The sequence below is a fragment of the Melitaea cinxia genome, chromosome 8 (genome assembly GCF_905220565.1).
Source record: "Melitaea cinxia chromosome 8, ilMelCinx1.1, whole genome shotgun sequence".
Taxonomy (NCBI): domain Eukaryota; kingdom Metazoa; phylum Arthropoda; class Insecta; order Lepidoptera; family Nymphalidae; genus Melitaea; species Melitaea cinxia.
Window position 1 is genome coordinate 2,666,742 of NC_059401.1, and position 17,622 is coordinate 2,684,363.

General features: G+C 32.4%; 2 protein-coding genes across 2 annotated transcripts; both read left to right on the top strand.

The window, feature by feature from the left end:
- Positions 1 to 12,208: 12,208 nt before the first annotated feature.
- LOC123655720 lies at positions 12,209 to 14,039 on the top strand. The gene is made up of 2 exons (XM_045591475.1): positions 12,209 to 12,444; positions 12,778 to 14,039. The coding sequence occupies exons 1-2, from the start codon at positions 12,312 to 12,314 to the stop codon at positions 14,022 to 14,024; spliced, it is 1,380 nt and encodes a 459-aa protein (XP_045447431.1). The 5' UTR covers positions 12,209 to 12,311; the 3' UTR covers positions 14,025 to 14,039.
- Positions 14,040 to 14,490: 451 nt separating this feature from the next.
- On the top strand, positions 14,491 to 16,672 carry LOC123655960 (ribonuclease Oy). The gene is made up of 3 exons (XM_045591697.1): positions 14,491 to 14,640; positions 14,707 to 14,993; positions 16,122 to 16,672. The coding sequence occupies exons 1-3, from the start codon at positions 14,600 to 14,602 to the stop codon at positions 16,601 to 16,603; spliced, it is 810 nt and encodes a 269-aa protein (XP_045447653.1). The 5' UTR covers positions 14,491 to 14,599; the 3' UTR covers positions 16,604 to 16,672.
- The last annotated feature ends 950 nt before the right edge of the window (positions 16,673 to 17,622 follow it).

Below are 17,622 nucleotides of genomic sequence, written 5' to 3' on the forward strand. Positions count from 1 at the left end.
GATATGCTACTGCTGGGCATAGCTCTCTTTCCCCATGTAGGAGAAGGATCAGAGCTTAATAATTATGTATAATATATGTGTGTCAAAATATATAAAATTCATATTTTATAATTATTCAATTTATTGAAAACTTCTTTACGCACATTGTTTTTTAATGTTTACGCGAATTTTACTCATTGATATGAAACAACTTTTTCGGTTTATTAACAGTCCTCCCGTGACCATCGTTGCTGTGAAGTATTCGAAACGTCGGGCATCTGAAAAAGTTAATAAGCCGCGATGAAATCCGAAAAAGTTGTTTCATTTCTTTACGCACGCTTGACTTAGAGTGTAAGCTGGTGAATGCGCAACGAGCGCGTTACAAAAAGTGTAATCGGGCGAGGCGAACGGAGCGGGAGAGGTGCGAGCACACATTTTCTTTCTCTCTTTCTCTCATAGCCAGTTACGTTTCGTATATCTAAGACACAGTGCAGTCCTATTGCAAAAGAAGTTTTATTTCAGTCGCATGGTCTAAAGCACACTCATTTTTTTTCAATTTTATAACAAATGCTGTTTTCAAAGCAAAATTGTTTCTAAGCTCAACTTATCCGTATAATTTTTCTTTTTATATTTTGCTAGGTCCTGGCACTCGTTTTTTTTACGAATTTTCAAAGTATTCTTTAACTAAAGATAATAATTTGCTCTTCATTATTAAAATTTGTATTTAGGACATGTTTAAACTTTTTTAATCGCTATTGATTGACTAAGAACTCTTTAATGATGCCTCTTTCTGCATGTAGGAGAAACACCTCGTTGTATCATTGCAGCTTGGTGGATATACCTATTTCCCAATATGAGTAACGATCGATATCAAGTTGTTTATAATAACAACCGGGACCGACAGATTAACGACCTCTCAAAAAATATTGATCATGAAGAGGTCTATGCCCAGCAGTGGCACGTTACAGGCTGCATCAAGCTGCTGATATAATTATATATTATCAAATATATGTTACAATATTCGTACTAATTCCAAATTACATCTTTGTGCCGTTTGTAGTCGAAACACTTGGACCTTGGAGTAGCAGTGCTAAAAATTTTTTGAATAAGATAACTCCTCGCCTTATTTCCGCCACTGGTGACAAGAGGGCTTGGTGCATTTTTGCCCAGAGAATCGGCATAGCGATTCAACGGGGAAACGCTGCCAGCATTTTTGGCACAATTCCACGCGGACATGATTTATACCAAAACTATCTGTAAATATTTAGTTCTTAAGTTGTGAATTGTAAAATGTATAATGTTTAATAAACTATTGTTATTTATTATAAAGTTTTTTTTCGTTCTGTTACACTAATTGATAATTTAATGGGGTCACTGTATAATCCCTCAATCCGCAATGAAGATATGCGTGGTAAATTAAGCTCTAAATATTCTTCCCATTTAAAAATACTTATAAAAGGGTTTCCATATCAGACATTTATAGAATGTTTCAGTACAGTTCAGTTCAATATGCTCTCGCAAGAACATCTTAAACAATTAAAGCCGATTTACACCCACGATCAAAACAATCAGCGCACGATGTCTTCGACCGGCAAGAATCTTGGATATGAAATGTCGAGTAATAAAATGCCCCTTGCCGGAAGATCACACAGCACGCATCGTAACGATCCAATACTTTTCACGTATCGCATGCGGCCGCTATTCGTTTAATTAGCTGAAAAAAAACGCGTCACGGCTTCGATTCGCGCGTTTTTTCCTCGCGCGCCCGTCTGGAAACGCACGCGCCAACGTTACTTTTTTTTTTAAAGTAATGCATTAATTTTTAATGCAATAGAGATCAATGCCCCGTGTTTATAATCTGTGAACTTGTATGTTATGTTTTCTATTAAATTTCTTTTGTATGGGGCTAAAACAGAAAATATGTAATTTTATTTTCTACCAAGAAATTTACTTTTTAATGTAATTTATAAATATTGTCACGTAGCTTGATTACTTATATTGAAAACATTTCGAATCTTAAAATTAGCAAAGACGTTCTGCATAATTTGTCGAACTAAACTTGAGAAAATAAGTGGTTTTATTTCATTTGCAACTGCTGAATACATAAATCAGCAAGACATTATCCTAGGTCGTGTCCTTAAACCAACGAACTAAGCGGGCTAAGGACCTCTGACTGAAGGTCAGTCAGCCGTTGGCATAATTCACTTATCTCGGGTCACAGCAAGGAGAGTCGTCGACCCGAACTGCCAAGGTGTCCTGCCCTACATTGTTATTAAACCTAGCTTCTATTAGAACACGAAAACACATTTTATATGTATCTATACTATGTATCTATATATATATATATATATATTTATATATAGATACGAGAAGTGATTTATAGTCGTAGGTAACAGTTGTTTTTCGATTTTAGCAATACCTAATAAGCTATACCTACCCTAAGCAATAAGTGAAAGTGAATTTCTAATTTCAATGTTTGTGTTATTAACAATATTATCTCTATTTTCTATATCTGTATGATTTCTTCCAGCACAGCCGAAAAGGAATAATTACAAACAGAGCATAGAAGACACTATATGTTTATTTATTAATTAATAATATTTTTACTTTAATAAGCATTGCCTAATGAACAAAATTTACTCATACTATGCGCTAACCTAAAATATACTACAAAGTAGTTTAGAAAATAAAGTAATAGTAAACTAAGAAGTTGTTAGTGTATGACCCTATATTATAGAAGTAGAGATAGAAAGTAGAACAGATGTAAGTTATGTAATATTATTATTATTATAGTGTATATAAAAAAAAGATTGTAAATAAAAACATCATGCCCAAACCCCGCACAATTTCCCAGGTGTTCATAAAATAAGCAATAGAAGTATAATAGTAGGTTGGGAACCCACCCAGTGTGTGAATATGGAAAGTATGAAAGAAAGAAATTAGTATGCAGAATGAAAGTGCGAGAAGAATAAATGCGAGAACTAGTATGGATGAGTAGTTTAAGCACAGACTCCGACCCCATGTCGGGGGTATAATATTAAAAAAAAGCCTAAAATATACTTACCATTGTCCTGTCCTGTTTACAATCAAATTGTTTTAGGTAAATACAGAATAAACAATACAATTGTGTTTGCTCGCAAACGCAAAATAGAAACAATTTCAATTACATCGGCAAGTAATACAACGTAGGTAGACGGAAAAATAGTCAAGAAAATACGCATTATCAAAGATTAGTAAAAAAGTAGTCATCATAATTATCTTAATCAAATTTAAATGGAACCGCAAGACAAGAACAGTTTTCGATGAAAACAAGAATCATCAAAATCGGTACACCCAGCAAAAAGTTTGACGTACATAATAAATAAAAAATACAGTCGAATTAAGAACCCCCTCCTTTTCTTGAAGTCGGCCCAAAAGAACAAATATCTCTATGATGCAGAGAGTATAAGGATATATTTTTTAATTACTTATTTGTTTGTAGTCAATAAACTTTGAAATAACTAATTTCAATAATTCTTAGCTTTAGAAAGCTTCATTAATCAGAATTAAATTAGGCTCTTACTTATCGTGAAGTCCCGACTCACCGTGAGCGAACACGTGACTAATTGACTATAGCGTCTAAACTCTGCCATGACGCCGAAATATGTAGAGTTTCAAATCTTAATAAGGTAGGGCATATCAGGACGTATCCTGCTCAAAATCTGGAGCAGGCCGACTGGAGAAGCTTACCAACCTCGCCAAAGATACTAAATAATACTGCCCTTTAAAGTGTCGTGTTCCTGCGGTGAGTAAGTTATCTGGAGTTTCCGGGGATGGTCTGGAATAGAGTCGACAACGCGTGTGCGATGATTTTAGTGTTAGAGTTTATGCTAAGGTGGTCCGGTGCCTCCCTAGTCTTAAAAAAATTACAATGGTGATAAGTTCCGTGTAAGTAAAAGCGTTGATAGTGATTATACGAATAAAAGCTTATATTTAATTAGGCTATAAAAGATCAGATTGTTAGTTCTTGTGGCGGAACAGTATCCATAAGCGTGTAGAAACGTAAGGAATGTCATATTAAAAAAATGTTAGTTAAAAGAAAAACTAATAGAATATGACTAGTCTCTCAAAGAATGATTTTTCACAGTTCATAAAGCAATTTTAATTAAAAAGTAAACCAGCGAAGAAAAATGATTTTTCTTTTAAACAAAAGCGTTCGTTAAAAGAAGTAATGAATAATAAATGCAAGAGTAGTTTTATAATTATTTGAATGATTTAAATAATTCTATACGTTGTTTTATTTTACATTAAATATTAAAAATAATAGTAATAATATAATGTTTTATTTTATTCATATACCTTAACTTTTGTTTCAAAACGTGCACAATATTTTTGAAACAACCGGTAGATAATTGTGAAACATCTGGTGGGTAATGGTATACCTTGTAACATTGTGTTTAAAAAAAAAGAATTACATTATGAAGGGCTTCAACACCTTTTACCTTTTTATTATAAATCCTACTAAAATACAAACTTATTCTTTACAAAAAAAATCACTTTAACTCTCGACAAAATTTAAATGATACGATGACCACATGATAAACAAAAGCTTTCGATTAAATTAAAAATTATCAAAATCGGTACACCAAGTAAAAAGTGTTTGAGGATTTTTGAGAGTTTCCCTCGATTTCTCCGGAACTCCGTCATCAGATCCTGGTTTCCTTATCATGGTACTAAACTAGGGATATCTCCTTTCTAACAAAAAAAGAATTATCAAAATCGGTACATGCAGTAGAAAGTTATGCGGTATAATACAACGTAGGTCGACGAAAAAAGCGTCAAGTAAAAACGCATTATTAGATATAACTCGAAAAGTAGTTGTTAGATCTCAAATAAATTCAAATGGGACCAAACGCCACACGCCACCTTTCGATTAAAAAAAATCTTGAAATCGGTCCACCCAGTCAAAAGTTTTGAAGTAACACACATAAAAAAAATACAGTCGAATTGAGAACCTCCTCCTTTTTTGGAAGTCGGTTCAAAAGAAACTGAATTTTCTATTTAAGTCGAAAAACTGCTTTGAAACTTAAACTTCCTTATAACTTCCATATTTAGAACTTTATATTAATTTCACGTAAATAGTAGAAATGGTCAATTTCGATAAATTTTTGACGATGCCATATCGCGAAAATAAGTTTAATCCACAAATTATTAAATCAAAGGTTTAACGACTAATGAATCATAAGATGAAGTAAAATACGATAATTTATAGTCATGCTACGGTTCAGTCGATATAAGACGGAGAAATAAAGAAAATATTAAGTTTTAACTCTCCTGTAAAATTCGTCATTGTGTACTTATGACTTTTTTGCCACTTTTGGTTACGCCGTATTGCAGTATCAACTGCTATATGACCGGAAATTAAAAATATAATAAAAAGTTCACCGTTTTATCTTTATCTGTGCTTCCTAGTTGTACCATAAACACCAGGATATGTCCATTGTTCATAATTCATCTATGCGATGATCAGTCTATCGCAACGCACGCGATGATTTTTTGTTAGTTAGGCCAAGCGAGCGACGGCGAGGAAAAAGTGTAAATGAGAGAACGGTACAAGGCATACGTTTGTGTAGGGGATGTTCTTGCGTTTAAGATTATATGCATTTATTCCATATTATAGTGCATATGGAAGTTTTAATTAAAGCTTGTTTGTTAAGCTTAATTAATTTTCAATTTTTTCTGATTATAAAGCTTGCTAATGTTTGTATGCGATAATGGGGGTGATGACTCCTATAAAATCTATTTTACTTCCGGTAATCATATTATTTATAGAGGATTCACAAATCTTTTGTATAACTGTAATTAAGAGGCAATTGTTACTACTTAATCACCGCTATAACCTATACCTTCAACACATAGGTCCCATGTCCATTTATTTAAACTAAAACAGTAATAAATAACTATATATATTAATTTACTAGTGACCCGCCCCGGCTTCGCACGGGTGCAATTCTGATACTAAATATACTACAGAATGTCTTTATTTATAGTATGAAGCTAGCTTATACCATGGTTATTAATATAATAACAACATTTAAATATGCGTCGTTAGATTACACGTTGTTACAAAATGCGTTGAAGAAATAAAGGGTCACTGCTCGTTCCTCGTAGGTATTAGCGTGATAATTTGTAGCATATATGTTGACCCGACTTCTTAATAATATTCGTGCCAAATCGGAAGTAAATCCATGCGGTACTTCTTGAGTTTATCCCGGACATACATACAGACAAACAGACAAACACAAAAATTCTAAAAACTATATTTTTGGCTTCGGTATCGATTTTAGATCAAACGCCAAGTATTCTTTTAAAAAAATATTCAATGTACAGTTTTGACTTTCCTACCATTTTATTATATGTATAGATGATACTTTTTAATAGTTTCTAAGAAAAACTCACAAATATTAGGTCGTGGAAAAAGTTTTTTCGTATTTTATACAGAAATTCAAGGTCAGATTTTTGCAAAATTTATTTTGATTAAGTATAATCTTTATGAACCATTTTGTTCGATAGCTTGCCGCCATTTCCTAGGTGGCATACACAAGGTGACAGGTTCCGTTGCTGTAGAAATTTTGGGACTATTACAACTGTTGAGAGTCGATGTCGTATTCGATGTTTTTATCCGGAGGTAAAAGCTCGTAATGAATGTTGCTGTAGCGACATCTATCGCCGCAACATACGAACTAGAGAAAACTGACGTATCCTACATCGCGATATCTAAGTTATCCGAAGATTTAACATATATTCAAGAACCCGACAACAACTGTGGGGGCCACCAGACACAACACCCGTCTGGTAGGAGGATTCTCCGTTTGAGATGGCGGACGAGGAACTCAACACCCCGTTCCTCACATTCCCCCAAAATGCCCTTCCAATCCTACCATATACTCAACATTACCTTATTGCTTGTCAACCCGCATTTCGCGATTGTCTGTGCAGTTTGACTGACCTTTGACCACGATCTCTTTTGTACATTCTTATCGTAGGTAATCGAAAAATGGTCCGATATAATTATGTCTTAAGAGAGATTTGCAAATGAGTACATGGTCCATTAGGTGTCTTTCAGTTAGTTCATGTGCCACTCTTATATCAAGCTTTTTTGTATAGCCAGCCTTTTCAAATAGGTCAAAACTGTTTTATAGTTAATTCTCAGATCTTCATCTATATTGTAATTACTCAAATATCGATCTAGCTCCACTTTTTCAAAAATGTCATCACTATTATCCGTAACTGGGCGCCCTGAGCGAATGCATCTTTGACATCATTATTTCCAGAGCGAAAACAATATAACCAATTTTTTATTAGTGTGTGTGTCTGTGTTACAATTTTATTCACGGCTTACATCGCAATTTTTTCTATTTTAAAGAAAAACTTTAAAATTTAATTTGTGTGTTTCTTCGTTGGATTATTCCATTTTGGCGGGCAGAAAAACAAATGAAAAATGGCGGGAAACTGTTTTTTACTTTTTAATTTTAATTTTAAAGTATCAAATGTTCATGGCTTCAAAACCAGCTACTTAGAAAAAATACCACCAACAAGATTTTATTGCAACTTTTTAACAAAAAAACTTTTTAACAAAAAATGAAACCGCAGAAAAAACTGAAAAGCAAAAAATAATACACCTTTTTTATTTAACGTTAGTAACTAACTTCTTAATGTAATGAAACTATATATAAGTATATATTTTTGTAAATAGTTGAGTTTTTAATTAACCAAGTTCTTAAACTAATATAAGTATAGCTATGTAATTTTGAGTTGGAGGAGAAGTCTGGCCTTTTCACCGAGGCTAGCCGGTCGCTGGAGGGATCCTGTTGCCTGCAGATCCGGGACCCTCCAATTAAAGCAGCTGAAGGCTCCCGCAGGGGTTTGCTCGATATTGCACCCCCAAGTGCTGAAGCCGACATATGGTCTAGGACTGCCTACCCGGGCGTCCTGGATATCACCCGTAAATGGGTTAAAAAAAAGTAATTTTGAGTCGGCGCCAAACAAACAATTAATGTAAGCGAGAGCTATAAATTTGAGAGCTATTAAATTTCATATAATGCTTCTTTAAACATTGTTTGTTGTATAATATAAATACTTAAAAAAAGCAGGCTTTATATACCTACAAGGGCAGGCCTACAATAAAAAAGAATTATCAAAATCGGACTATTCTGTAAAAAATTTGCGTGGTCATACCTTACAATCAGTGAGTAAACAATCAACCATCCCCCGTTTTTCTACCCCTAGGGTTGGATTTTTATTTTCAAATTTATATGGGACCAAATTCGGGGTATACTCTTTCCAATAAAAATCAAAATCGGACTATTCTGTAAAAAGTTATGCGTGGTCATATATAAAAAAATATACGCGTCGACTTGAGAACCTCCTCCGTTTTTTCGTCAGTTAAAAATAGGAAAAGACTTTTTCCTTTTTTACCTATTATATTTTTTCCGTAACGAAAGAACTTTTTTTATAGAACCTTATAAGTACTTAGAGGAATTCCTAATTATTTATTATATATGAATATTTTTAGCTTGATTCACTAAAAAAAAATTATTTAATATATTCTAATTATTTATTGAACTTTAAAATTTGAAAAGCGTATTATTTCGTCATTACTATTTATTTTGATGGGCTTTATTTCCATTTTTCTTTTGCAGACAGTTAATGAACTTGAAATAAATGTTGAACATTATTATTTATTTTTATGCTTATCTGTTGTCTTAAAAGGTCGTTTTTAAAGATATCAAATTTTTTATACCCACACACTTCAAGTTTATTATTATTTGTTATCTAAATGTTTTAAAATAGACAACCATTGTTAAATTTCGCAAGGAAAATATTTTTTTAAGCTTTTTTAGCTTTTAATAAATAATTGTGTTTGCTCGCAAACGAAAAAAAATCGACTTCAATTACATCGACAAGTAATACAACGTAGATCGACGAAAAAATAGCCAAGCAACTACGCGTTATCAAAGATTACTCAAAAAGTAGTTATCAGATCTCGATAAAATTTATATGTGACCACATGATAAACATCAGCTTTCGATTAAATTAAAAATTATGAAAATCGGTACACCCAGTAAAAAGTTATTACGGATTTTCGAAAGTTTCCCTCGATTTCTCTGGGATCCCATCGTCAGATCCTGGTTTCCTTATCACGGTACCAAACTAGGGATATCCCCTTTCCAACAAAAAAAGAATTATCAAAATCGGTACATACAGTAGAAAGTTATGCGGTATAATACAACGTAGGTCGACGAAAAAAGCATCAAGTAAAAACGCATTATTAGATATAACTCGAAAAGTAGTTGTTAGATCTCAAATAAATTTAAATGGGACCAATTGGCACACACCACCTTTCGATTAAAACAAAATTTGTCGAAATCGGTCCACCCGGTCAAAAGTTCTGATGTAACATACATAAAAAAAAAAAAAAAAAAATACAGTCGAATTGAGAACCTCCTCCTTTTTTGGAAGTCGGTTAAAAATGTAATTACTTCAAGGTTATAAAATTATTGTGATTAAAAGAAAAATAATTTTCGCTCTTATTACAACATCGCAAATATGCAAGTTTAGTAAGTTCTTATATTTGGAACTCCATCTATAAAGGGACAAAGGGTAAAAAAGAGCTTAACGAGTTTCTTTTTTTTTTTACTTAGTAAAATAATAATCAACACATAAATTACCGGTATTGTAAGTTTAATGTGATTTTTTTTTAATTATACTGTCTTAAGCCCTACTGGAATACACGATTTGCAGATTATTTTTTATTGATTAACATTAATTATATAAGCTATGAGAATCAATAAATATTGATCACTTTTTAACCGACTTCCAAAAAAGCAATTGGAAGCAGTTCTCAATTGGATTGTATTTTTTTAAATGTATGTTACCTCAGAACTTTTGACTGGGTGGACTCATTTTGATAATTTTTGTTTTAATCGAAAGGTGGTGCGTATCATGTCTCATTTATATATATTTGAGATCTAATAAGTGCTTTTACAGTTATCTATATCTATACGAATAAATAAAATTGGAGTACCTATTTGTAATATTAAAATAACCGCTTTTTACTAAAAAAAATTTCAATTTTTGTCTGTCTGTCTGTCTGTTTTTTACTGCTAATCTCCTACACGGCTTGACTGATTTTCACGGGACTTACACTGGCAGATAGCTGCTGTATTCAGGAGTAGCTTAGGCTATTTTTATTTTAGAAATTTATTTATTTTATAACCCTGCGAACTGAACAATAACTTTTTTGTTAAATTCCACGCAGACTAACGGGTATAACTATTATGTTATAATGCTTATTTAATTGACTATTTTTCGTCAACCTACGTTGTATTATACCGCATAACTCTTCACTGGGTATACTGATTTTGATAATTCTTATTTTAATCGGAAGCTGACGCTTGTCTTGTTATCCCTTTTAAATTTGATCATTTACTTAACGATTTTTCGTATAACCACCAATGTTTGTAAAAGTGTGCGTGTTCATTACTAACGTTAATGTAAGTTGGCCATTTGAAATCATGAAGCAGGAAATTTAAAAAATAGGCCTTATTATGACGTAGACTTTATTTGGGTCACCCTCCTGACTTCGTTGTATTACTTGTCGATGTAATTGAAGTCGTTATTATTTTCGTTTGCGAGCAAACACAATTATGATTGTAGATGAGACCAACAACTGTTGAGAGTTTTTGTCGAACATCCCTAGTATGATCTCTGTTCCTTATATTTTCAGGACCTCCGAGGTTGGGTAGAACTCAATAATAATAATAATAGAACCGTCCTGAATCATTAACAAACTGACGTAGATAATTACAAAAATAAACTATCTTGGAGAAATTTTCAAAAATGTTCTGTTAAATAACAATCATGTGAGGTGTGCGAAAGTGTGAATAAATAAATAAACCATACACATAATTAACTTTTTAAATTATAGCTTAATAATTGAATCATAATTTAAGTATCGCATTTGACCTTTTTCATAAAATTTTCGGTGCAGTTTTCTCGCTGCAATGATAATGACGACGTGTAAGCTCCTAATGCGCAAGTTCACTGTGATCCTTCACACGGTGCAAGTTCTTGATGGGTTCTATAATAAGTTCTGTTTCTTATGGAAAGTGGAATTATTAAATATCTATTTTTTTTTATATAAAATGAATATATTTAACTTACACATTAGATATTCCTAATGTTGGTAAAAGCAATTATCGACTGGAATACAAATATAATCATCTGTTTTAATAAATGACTAAATAATTATCTAATGTGTATATGAATAATGCAGATACGGGCTAAGATCTAGACTAGGAAAAACCGAATTAGAAAAACCGAATTATGGTGTTTTTGGGTGTGGAGGGCGGAGGGTGTAGGGGAATCTATACAACGTAACACTGTCACACCCACAGAGTATAGTAATACTTACAGAAAGTCATACCTCAAAACCCCATGGTTATGGAGATATCCATGGTTAAAGTTTTGAGGTTAGAAGAAGAATTTAAAGCTATTATAATACTTTTGAGCTCGTACTGTTTGCATTGTGTGAAAAATCGACACTTTTAAACAAAATAACGCGTCAGACATAATATTCTAATAAAATAAGTAACATTGCGTGCTAGAATATAGGTTTAGAAATTCGAAAAATACCCAAAACCGAATCGGAGCACCTCACTGTCCACGTGGTCTTGGTCTGTCCTACCCTTAGAGTGTTTTTTTATGCCGCGGAGGCGCGGAGGGAGCCAAGCGTTCCTCTAACTTACGAAATTCTTCTTCTAACCTCAAAACTTTAACCATGGATATCTCCATAACCATGGGATTCTGAGGTGTGACAGTGGTACCAGGGGTAGCGTTCCCCCCCACGGTCCCGAAATTCGGTTTTTCCTAATCTAAAGCTTTACCCAGATACGAGCCTGGAACTCGGAATAGACATCAAACAAATAAATCTGGAACGAAACGTAGGGTCAATAATAAGACTAATAATGCGCCTTTGCGCAACGGGTAAATCAAAAGCATGCATAGACCATAAATTTTTTGAAAAAACACTACATTCTTATTAAAAACCGTAACCGATTGTTTAACCGAAAAAAAGAAGGACTTTTATTTATTATAGTAATCTGTGTAATCACACTCCACTATTTCTCTATACTCATGGTTTAAATTATCTCAACTATTGTCCGTTCATCGTAACTTGACGCGTGACTAATTGGTAGCACTGTTTCCTCAGTCGCCATCTTACTTTCAGTTTGATAGCTTGCTGTTTGTGTGCTCTTTTGGTTTATAATAAGTTAATCTGAGTGTTAAAAATGCCGAAGGTGGTAAAAAGTGTTAAAAGACAAACTATTCTTCAAGTTTACGCATTTTGTGAGAAAGAAAAGACTGAGAACAAGCTGATTATTCCATTGCAACAAGTTCGTGCCCGAGTTGCCGCCATGACCGGTATGTTTTATAGGGTTACCAGTTAAAAAGATAATTAGCCCATAGTGGCGAGACATTTTTTTTATTAATTTCTTTAATCTCATTTCATAGATGATACTAAAATTAACAATAATATAATAACCTAACCTATTTGTACCTATTTAAGGAAGTAATTTACCAACTTGAATCGAGGCTCATTTAAGTTTGTCGTGATCTGCATTTTAAGCATATTTGATTACTCGTAAGTAATCAAATATGCTTAAAACGTCGCTTTACTAAAATATTCTAATTTTATAAACTAAGTATCTAGTAAAATAAAATTGCATTATTATTTATTTTTTTTGATGATTACAGATGTATCCGAATCTACTGTGACCAGGATTTTGAGACAAGAAAGAGAGTCCAGTTCTGTTTCGGGTGTGCCTGGTCCGTCAAAAGTAACGACACCAGGAAAGACGCGACCAAATCGCGATAAGAAGATCAAGATTGATGACTTCGATGCTAGTGCAATTCGACAAAAAATTATGTCATTTTACGCTGTAAGAAAAGAAATCCCTACATTAAACAAATTACTTGTCGAATTACGAGAGGAAATAAATTTTGAAGGTGGGCGTACTACACTATGGAAAATATTAAAACAACTTGGATATAAATATAAAAAGTGTCAATCAAAACGAAAAATGTTAGTGGAGCGAACAGATATAGCTACCTGGCGATTTAATTATTTAAGTGAAATTAAAAAATACCGAGAAGAGGGGCGGACTATAGTTTATTTAGACGAAACTTTTATACATTCGTCATATAGTGTGCAAAAATGTTGGCAGTCAGAGTCTGAAGAAGGTGCATTGGTCAGAGATTATGGTATGGGTAGGCGATGGATAATTGCACACGCAGGAACTACAGATGGCTTCATTAATAAAGCATTACTGCTATTCAAATCGCAAACAAAATCATCCGACTACCATGACGACATGAATAGCGATAACTTTATAAAATGGCTGGAAAAACAAGTTTTACCAAACCTGCCACCTAAATGTGTGATTGTGATGGACAATGCCCCATATCATACTGTGCAAACAAATAAAAGCCCTAATATGACAAGCCTCAAAGCAGATATGGTAGAGTGGCTTCAAAACAAGGGGCTGTTGTTTTCACCAAATTTGACAAAAAATGTTTTGTATGAATTAATTAAAAAAAATAAACCAGAGCCTATATATAAAGCCGACGAATTAATAAAATTACATGGTCATGATGTTTTACGACTGCCCCCATATCATGCAGATTTAAATCCGATCGAATTAGTATGGAGTGTAATGAAGAGACGGTTTGCAGAAAAAAATGTGGGCCAGAGGGATGATCAAGTGGAATCACTTATACGAGAATCATTTGGCTCAATAAGCAATGATATTTGGAAAAAACAGTGCTCTCATGTAATAAAAATTGAAGATGATTACATACTTAAAGATAAAATAATAGACGAAGGAAGCGATCGCTTTTTATTGTGGGTTGGTAGTGAAGAAAGTGATAGTGACAGTGAGCATTCAAGCAACATTGAAGAAGATATGATTCCTTTACACCTTATTGATCATAATTATTATTAAAGTGGTTATTTTTTACCCTGTTTTGTTTAATTTATCCTGAATGCTCCTAGTGATGTATGAATAATTTTAAAGAGTACACTATCACCGAGTTGTGGGAAAAATCCAAAAATTTAAGTAGAGGTTAAACTAATAAAATAGCAAGAATTGTAAATAAGAAATGAAATCTTGTGAATAAATTAGTTTAATCACTACTTAAATTTTTAATTATGTTTCACACACTTAATAAGTCTTGTGTATACTTAAAAGTACGTCAGTAGTAATCGTAGTAACAGTGAATTACGAAATTAATGCCCTTACTTGTAGATATATGTACATGCTATTCCGGTTCTTTAGACTTGTCCCTACATTTCGGGATCGCTTTTCGTATAAACACATGCAACACTGCAAATTTCAGTGCTACCAATCAGATTACGCGTCAAGTTACGATGAACGGATAATATCTGTGCCATTGCCAATCTGTACATTCCACTTGTCAAACTCGTCATAAATATTTTTCTTGTTATTGTCAGCAATTCGTAAATATCTAAAAAAATCATATATTATCGATGTGTTCGTTATAGTCAAACTGTTTAAAGATGGAGATAAAATACGTATTTATTTTTTTCATCGTAACATGGTAAGTTATATAGTTTACGTGTTTTTATTTTGTGTATTAAATACTAACAATTAACCTATATTCTAGCTTACATTACGCGAGTACAAGGAAAACACAGGCTACACCCGAGTTCGATTTGCTTATCTTCACCCAACAATGGCCAGCAACAGCTTGTAAAGAGTGGAAGAAAAATGATTCCACTCATACGTGTGTAATGCCAAAGAATGTCGATACCTGGACAATTCACGGAATATGGCCTACGAAGCTGGGCACAATGGGTCCAGCGTTTTGCAATAGAACTTGGTTGTTCGACCCTGAGAAAATAAGGCCTATTGAAATTCAGCTTAACCAGGTCTGGATTAATATTTTTGGAGGTAAGAACAAATGAATGTAAATACTTTAACAACTACTAAAATTAGCAATAGTGTAATAATGGCCCTTTGTAATGATGTTGAATTAATATTTCATTAATAATGATAAACTAAGGGCTTTTTTACCAGTTATGGATTTCTCTATTTGATGACTTTTTTACCAATGAATTCCACTATTTATGGGACGTTTCTATTTTCAAAATTGAACCTTTAAGTTGCACTTTATTAATTGAGTAGAAATGGTCCTAATTGCCTATTCTACTTCTTGCTATTAAAGTCTATTTTTAACTCGTTTGCGGAATAAACTTAATCCACAACCCGTCAAACTGGCCTTTAAGATAAATTAGATAGTATTAGCAAAGAAATTTATAGTGCTGATAAATATGCAATGAAGAAGTACAATGAAAATATTCACTTCAAAATAATAGTTACAGTTACTTCAATCCTTGCTTAACAATCTAGATAATCATTTAATTGTGACAAAGGATTCATATCAGTGATGAAATTTTTTACTTCACTTAATAGATATCCGGTATATACTTATTCCAGTAAAATTGTGATAAAATTTAATTTTAAATCATTATAAGTACAATATGTAATAATCATAATTATCTCTCTTAAATAATAATCTGAAAGTCTATTTGCTTTTTTCATATAGATTAAATTATTATTATTGATTATTATTATTGTCGATATACATTTAAAAATGAATGTTTGTCTGTATGTCCGTAATAGAATCGTAATCTATGCATTTGATCATGTCATGATCTTCAGCAAAGTGTTTTTTAGTTGGTACGACCAAAAAATGAATAAAAAAAAGAATTTCAATTCAATAAAATAAAATTTATAAATTAAATTTCTTTTCCCTTTTGTCTTTATGTATGTGTATATTATTATTAATAATGTATGTGTATATTATTATTAATATAATAATAATATTCACATACAGTATTTTAATAACCCATAAAGACAGTTATCCAAACCGAAAAACAATATTTGCATCCATCCCGAGCTGAAATCGAAACCAGAATCACCAATAAAATGTGACCATGGAACCGCTACACCAAAGCGATGGTGTGTTGGTGTGCAATAAATTAATCATAAATAATAATTATAATTATAAATTTGCAGGGACATCACTTTACTCTCTTTGGGCTCACGAATGGAATAAACACGGAACTTGTGCTGCAGTCTTAGAACCTCTTAATTCGGAATTAAAATATTTCAGTCTCGGCATAGATTGGTTGCAGAAGTTTTCAATGAATAATATACTGCAATCTGGAAATATAGTGCCGTCGAGTACGAATGCGTACTCCGTAGTTGAGATCAATAATGCTATCAAAGCAAAGCTTGGAGTCGATCCCGCTATAGAATGTAAGAAGGAAAATGGGGAGAGCTATTTATCCGAAATACGTATCTGTTTCACGAAAGATTTTAAAATTACTAACTGTGACGGTATAGTTAGTCGTAAAGTCTTTGACTATCATTCGATACTTACAAATTGTAATACTTCGAAGAAAATTCTATATCCTCATTACAAGGATAGTAAAGAAGGAAGTATATATGTACAATTGTACAAATTAGTTTCGTGGGTACAATGGTTTACTTTGTAATTTAATTTTTTTTTTCTTTATATTTTTATTGTTAATAAGTTTTAATTTCGCTCCTCATAATATTTTAATCGGCTTTAAAATTATTGACTTCTAATAATATACGACGTTTTTATTTATATAATGAAATTTAAAAAAAAAATCGTGCTTGACAATATACTATTTTAATAATATTCTAATGTTATATTATGAAATATTCTTTTTTGTATATTTTGAGTGTAATTATTTTTTGTTTACTTAAATTTTATTTAAATATTCAGAAATGTGCCAATCAATAAAATGTATTGCCTTTTCTATCAAAAAGATAATAAAACACTAGTCAAAGAACATTTAAACTTAAGTTATGTATCTAAGAGGCTTTTCTTGTATTTTTTTAAAATAATAACATGACTTCCGTTTTATTAAAAATTTCTTATTTAGAATTTCAGATAATAATTATACGAAATAATTTTTCTTTTTTTTTAATATCAACATATAATAATATAATATATACTATATTATGTTATACTAAAAAGATATATATATTGGAGTAGATTAGCAGAGAAATGTAATGTCCCCTTGTTGAAAAGTATTTTTGAAGTAAAACTTCTTTGCGCACACTTGACTTGGGGAGTAAGCTGGTGCATACGTGAATAGAGCGTTACGAAAAGTGTGATCGGGCGAGGCGAACGGAAGTTGCGAGGGTGATAAGTTAGTGGAGATAGAGAGTTACGTTTCATAAGTTTTACTTCAGTTGTGTGGTCTAAAGCACACTCGTTTTTTCATCTTATTTAATATTTGTTTATAATCGACATATAATGACATGTATGTCCTCATCATCAGTTTAGAATGGTTTATGCTACACAAAGTTACGAATAGACTAACATCGGGATGTAGAATAAGTCTAATGTTTCGCCTAAATTAAGGAACTAAAACTTTTAGATTCACAATTGCAAATAGAAGTATTTCATAAGTGTAGTGGCATTCGATGGTGGAAACAAATGATATATCATAAATTTGAACGGGAACCGGTGAGAGGCCAG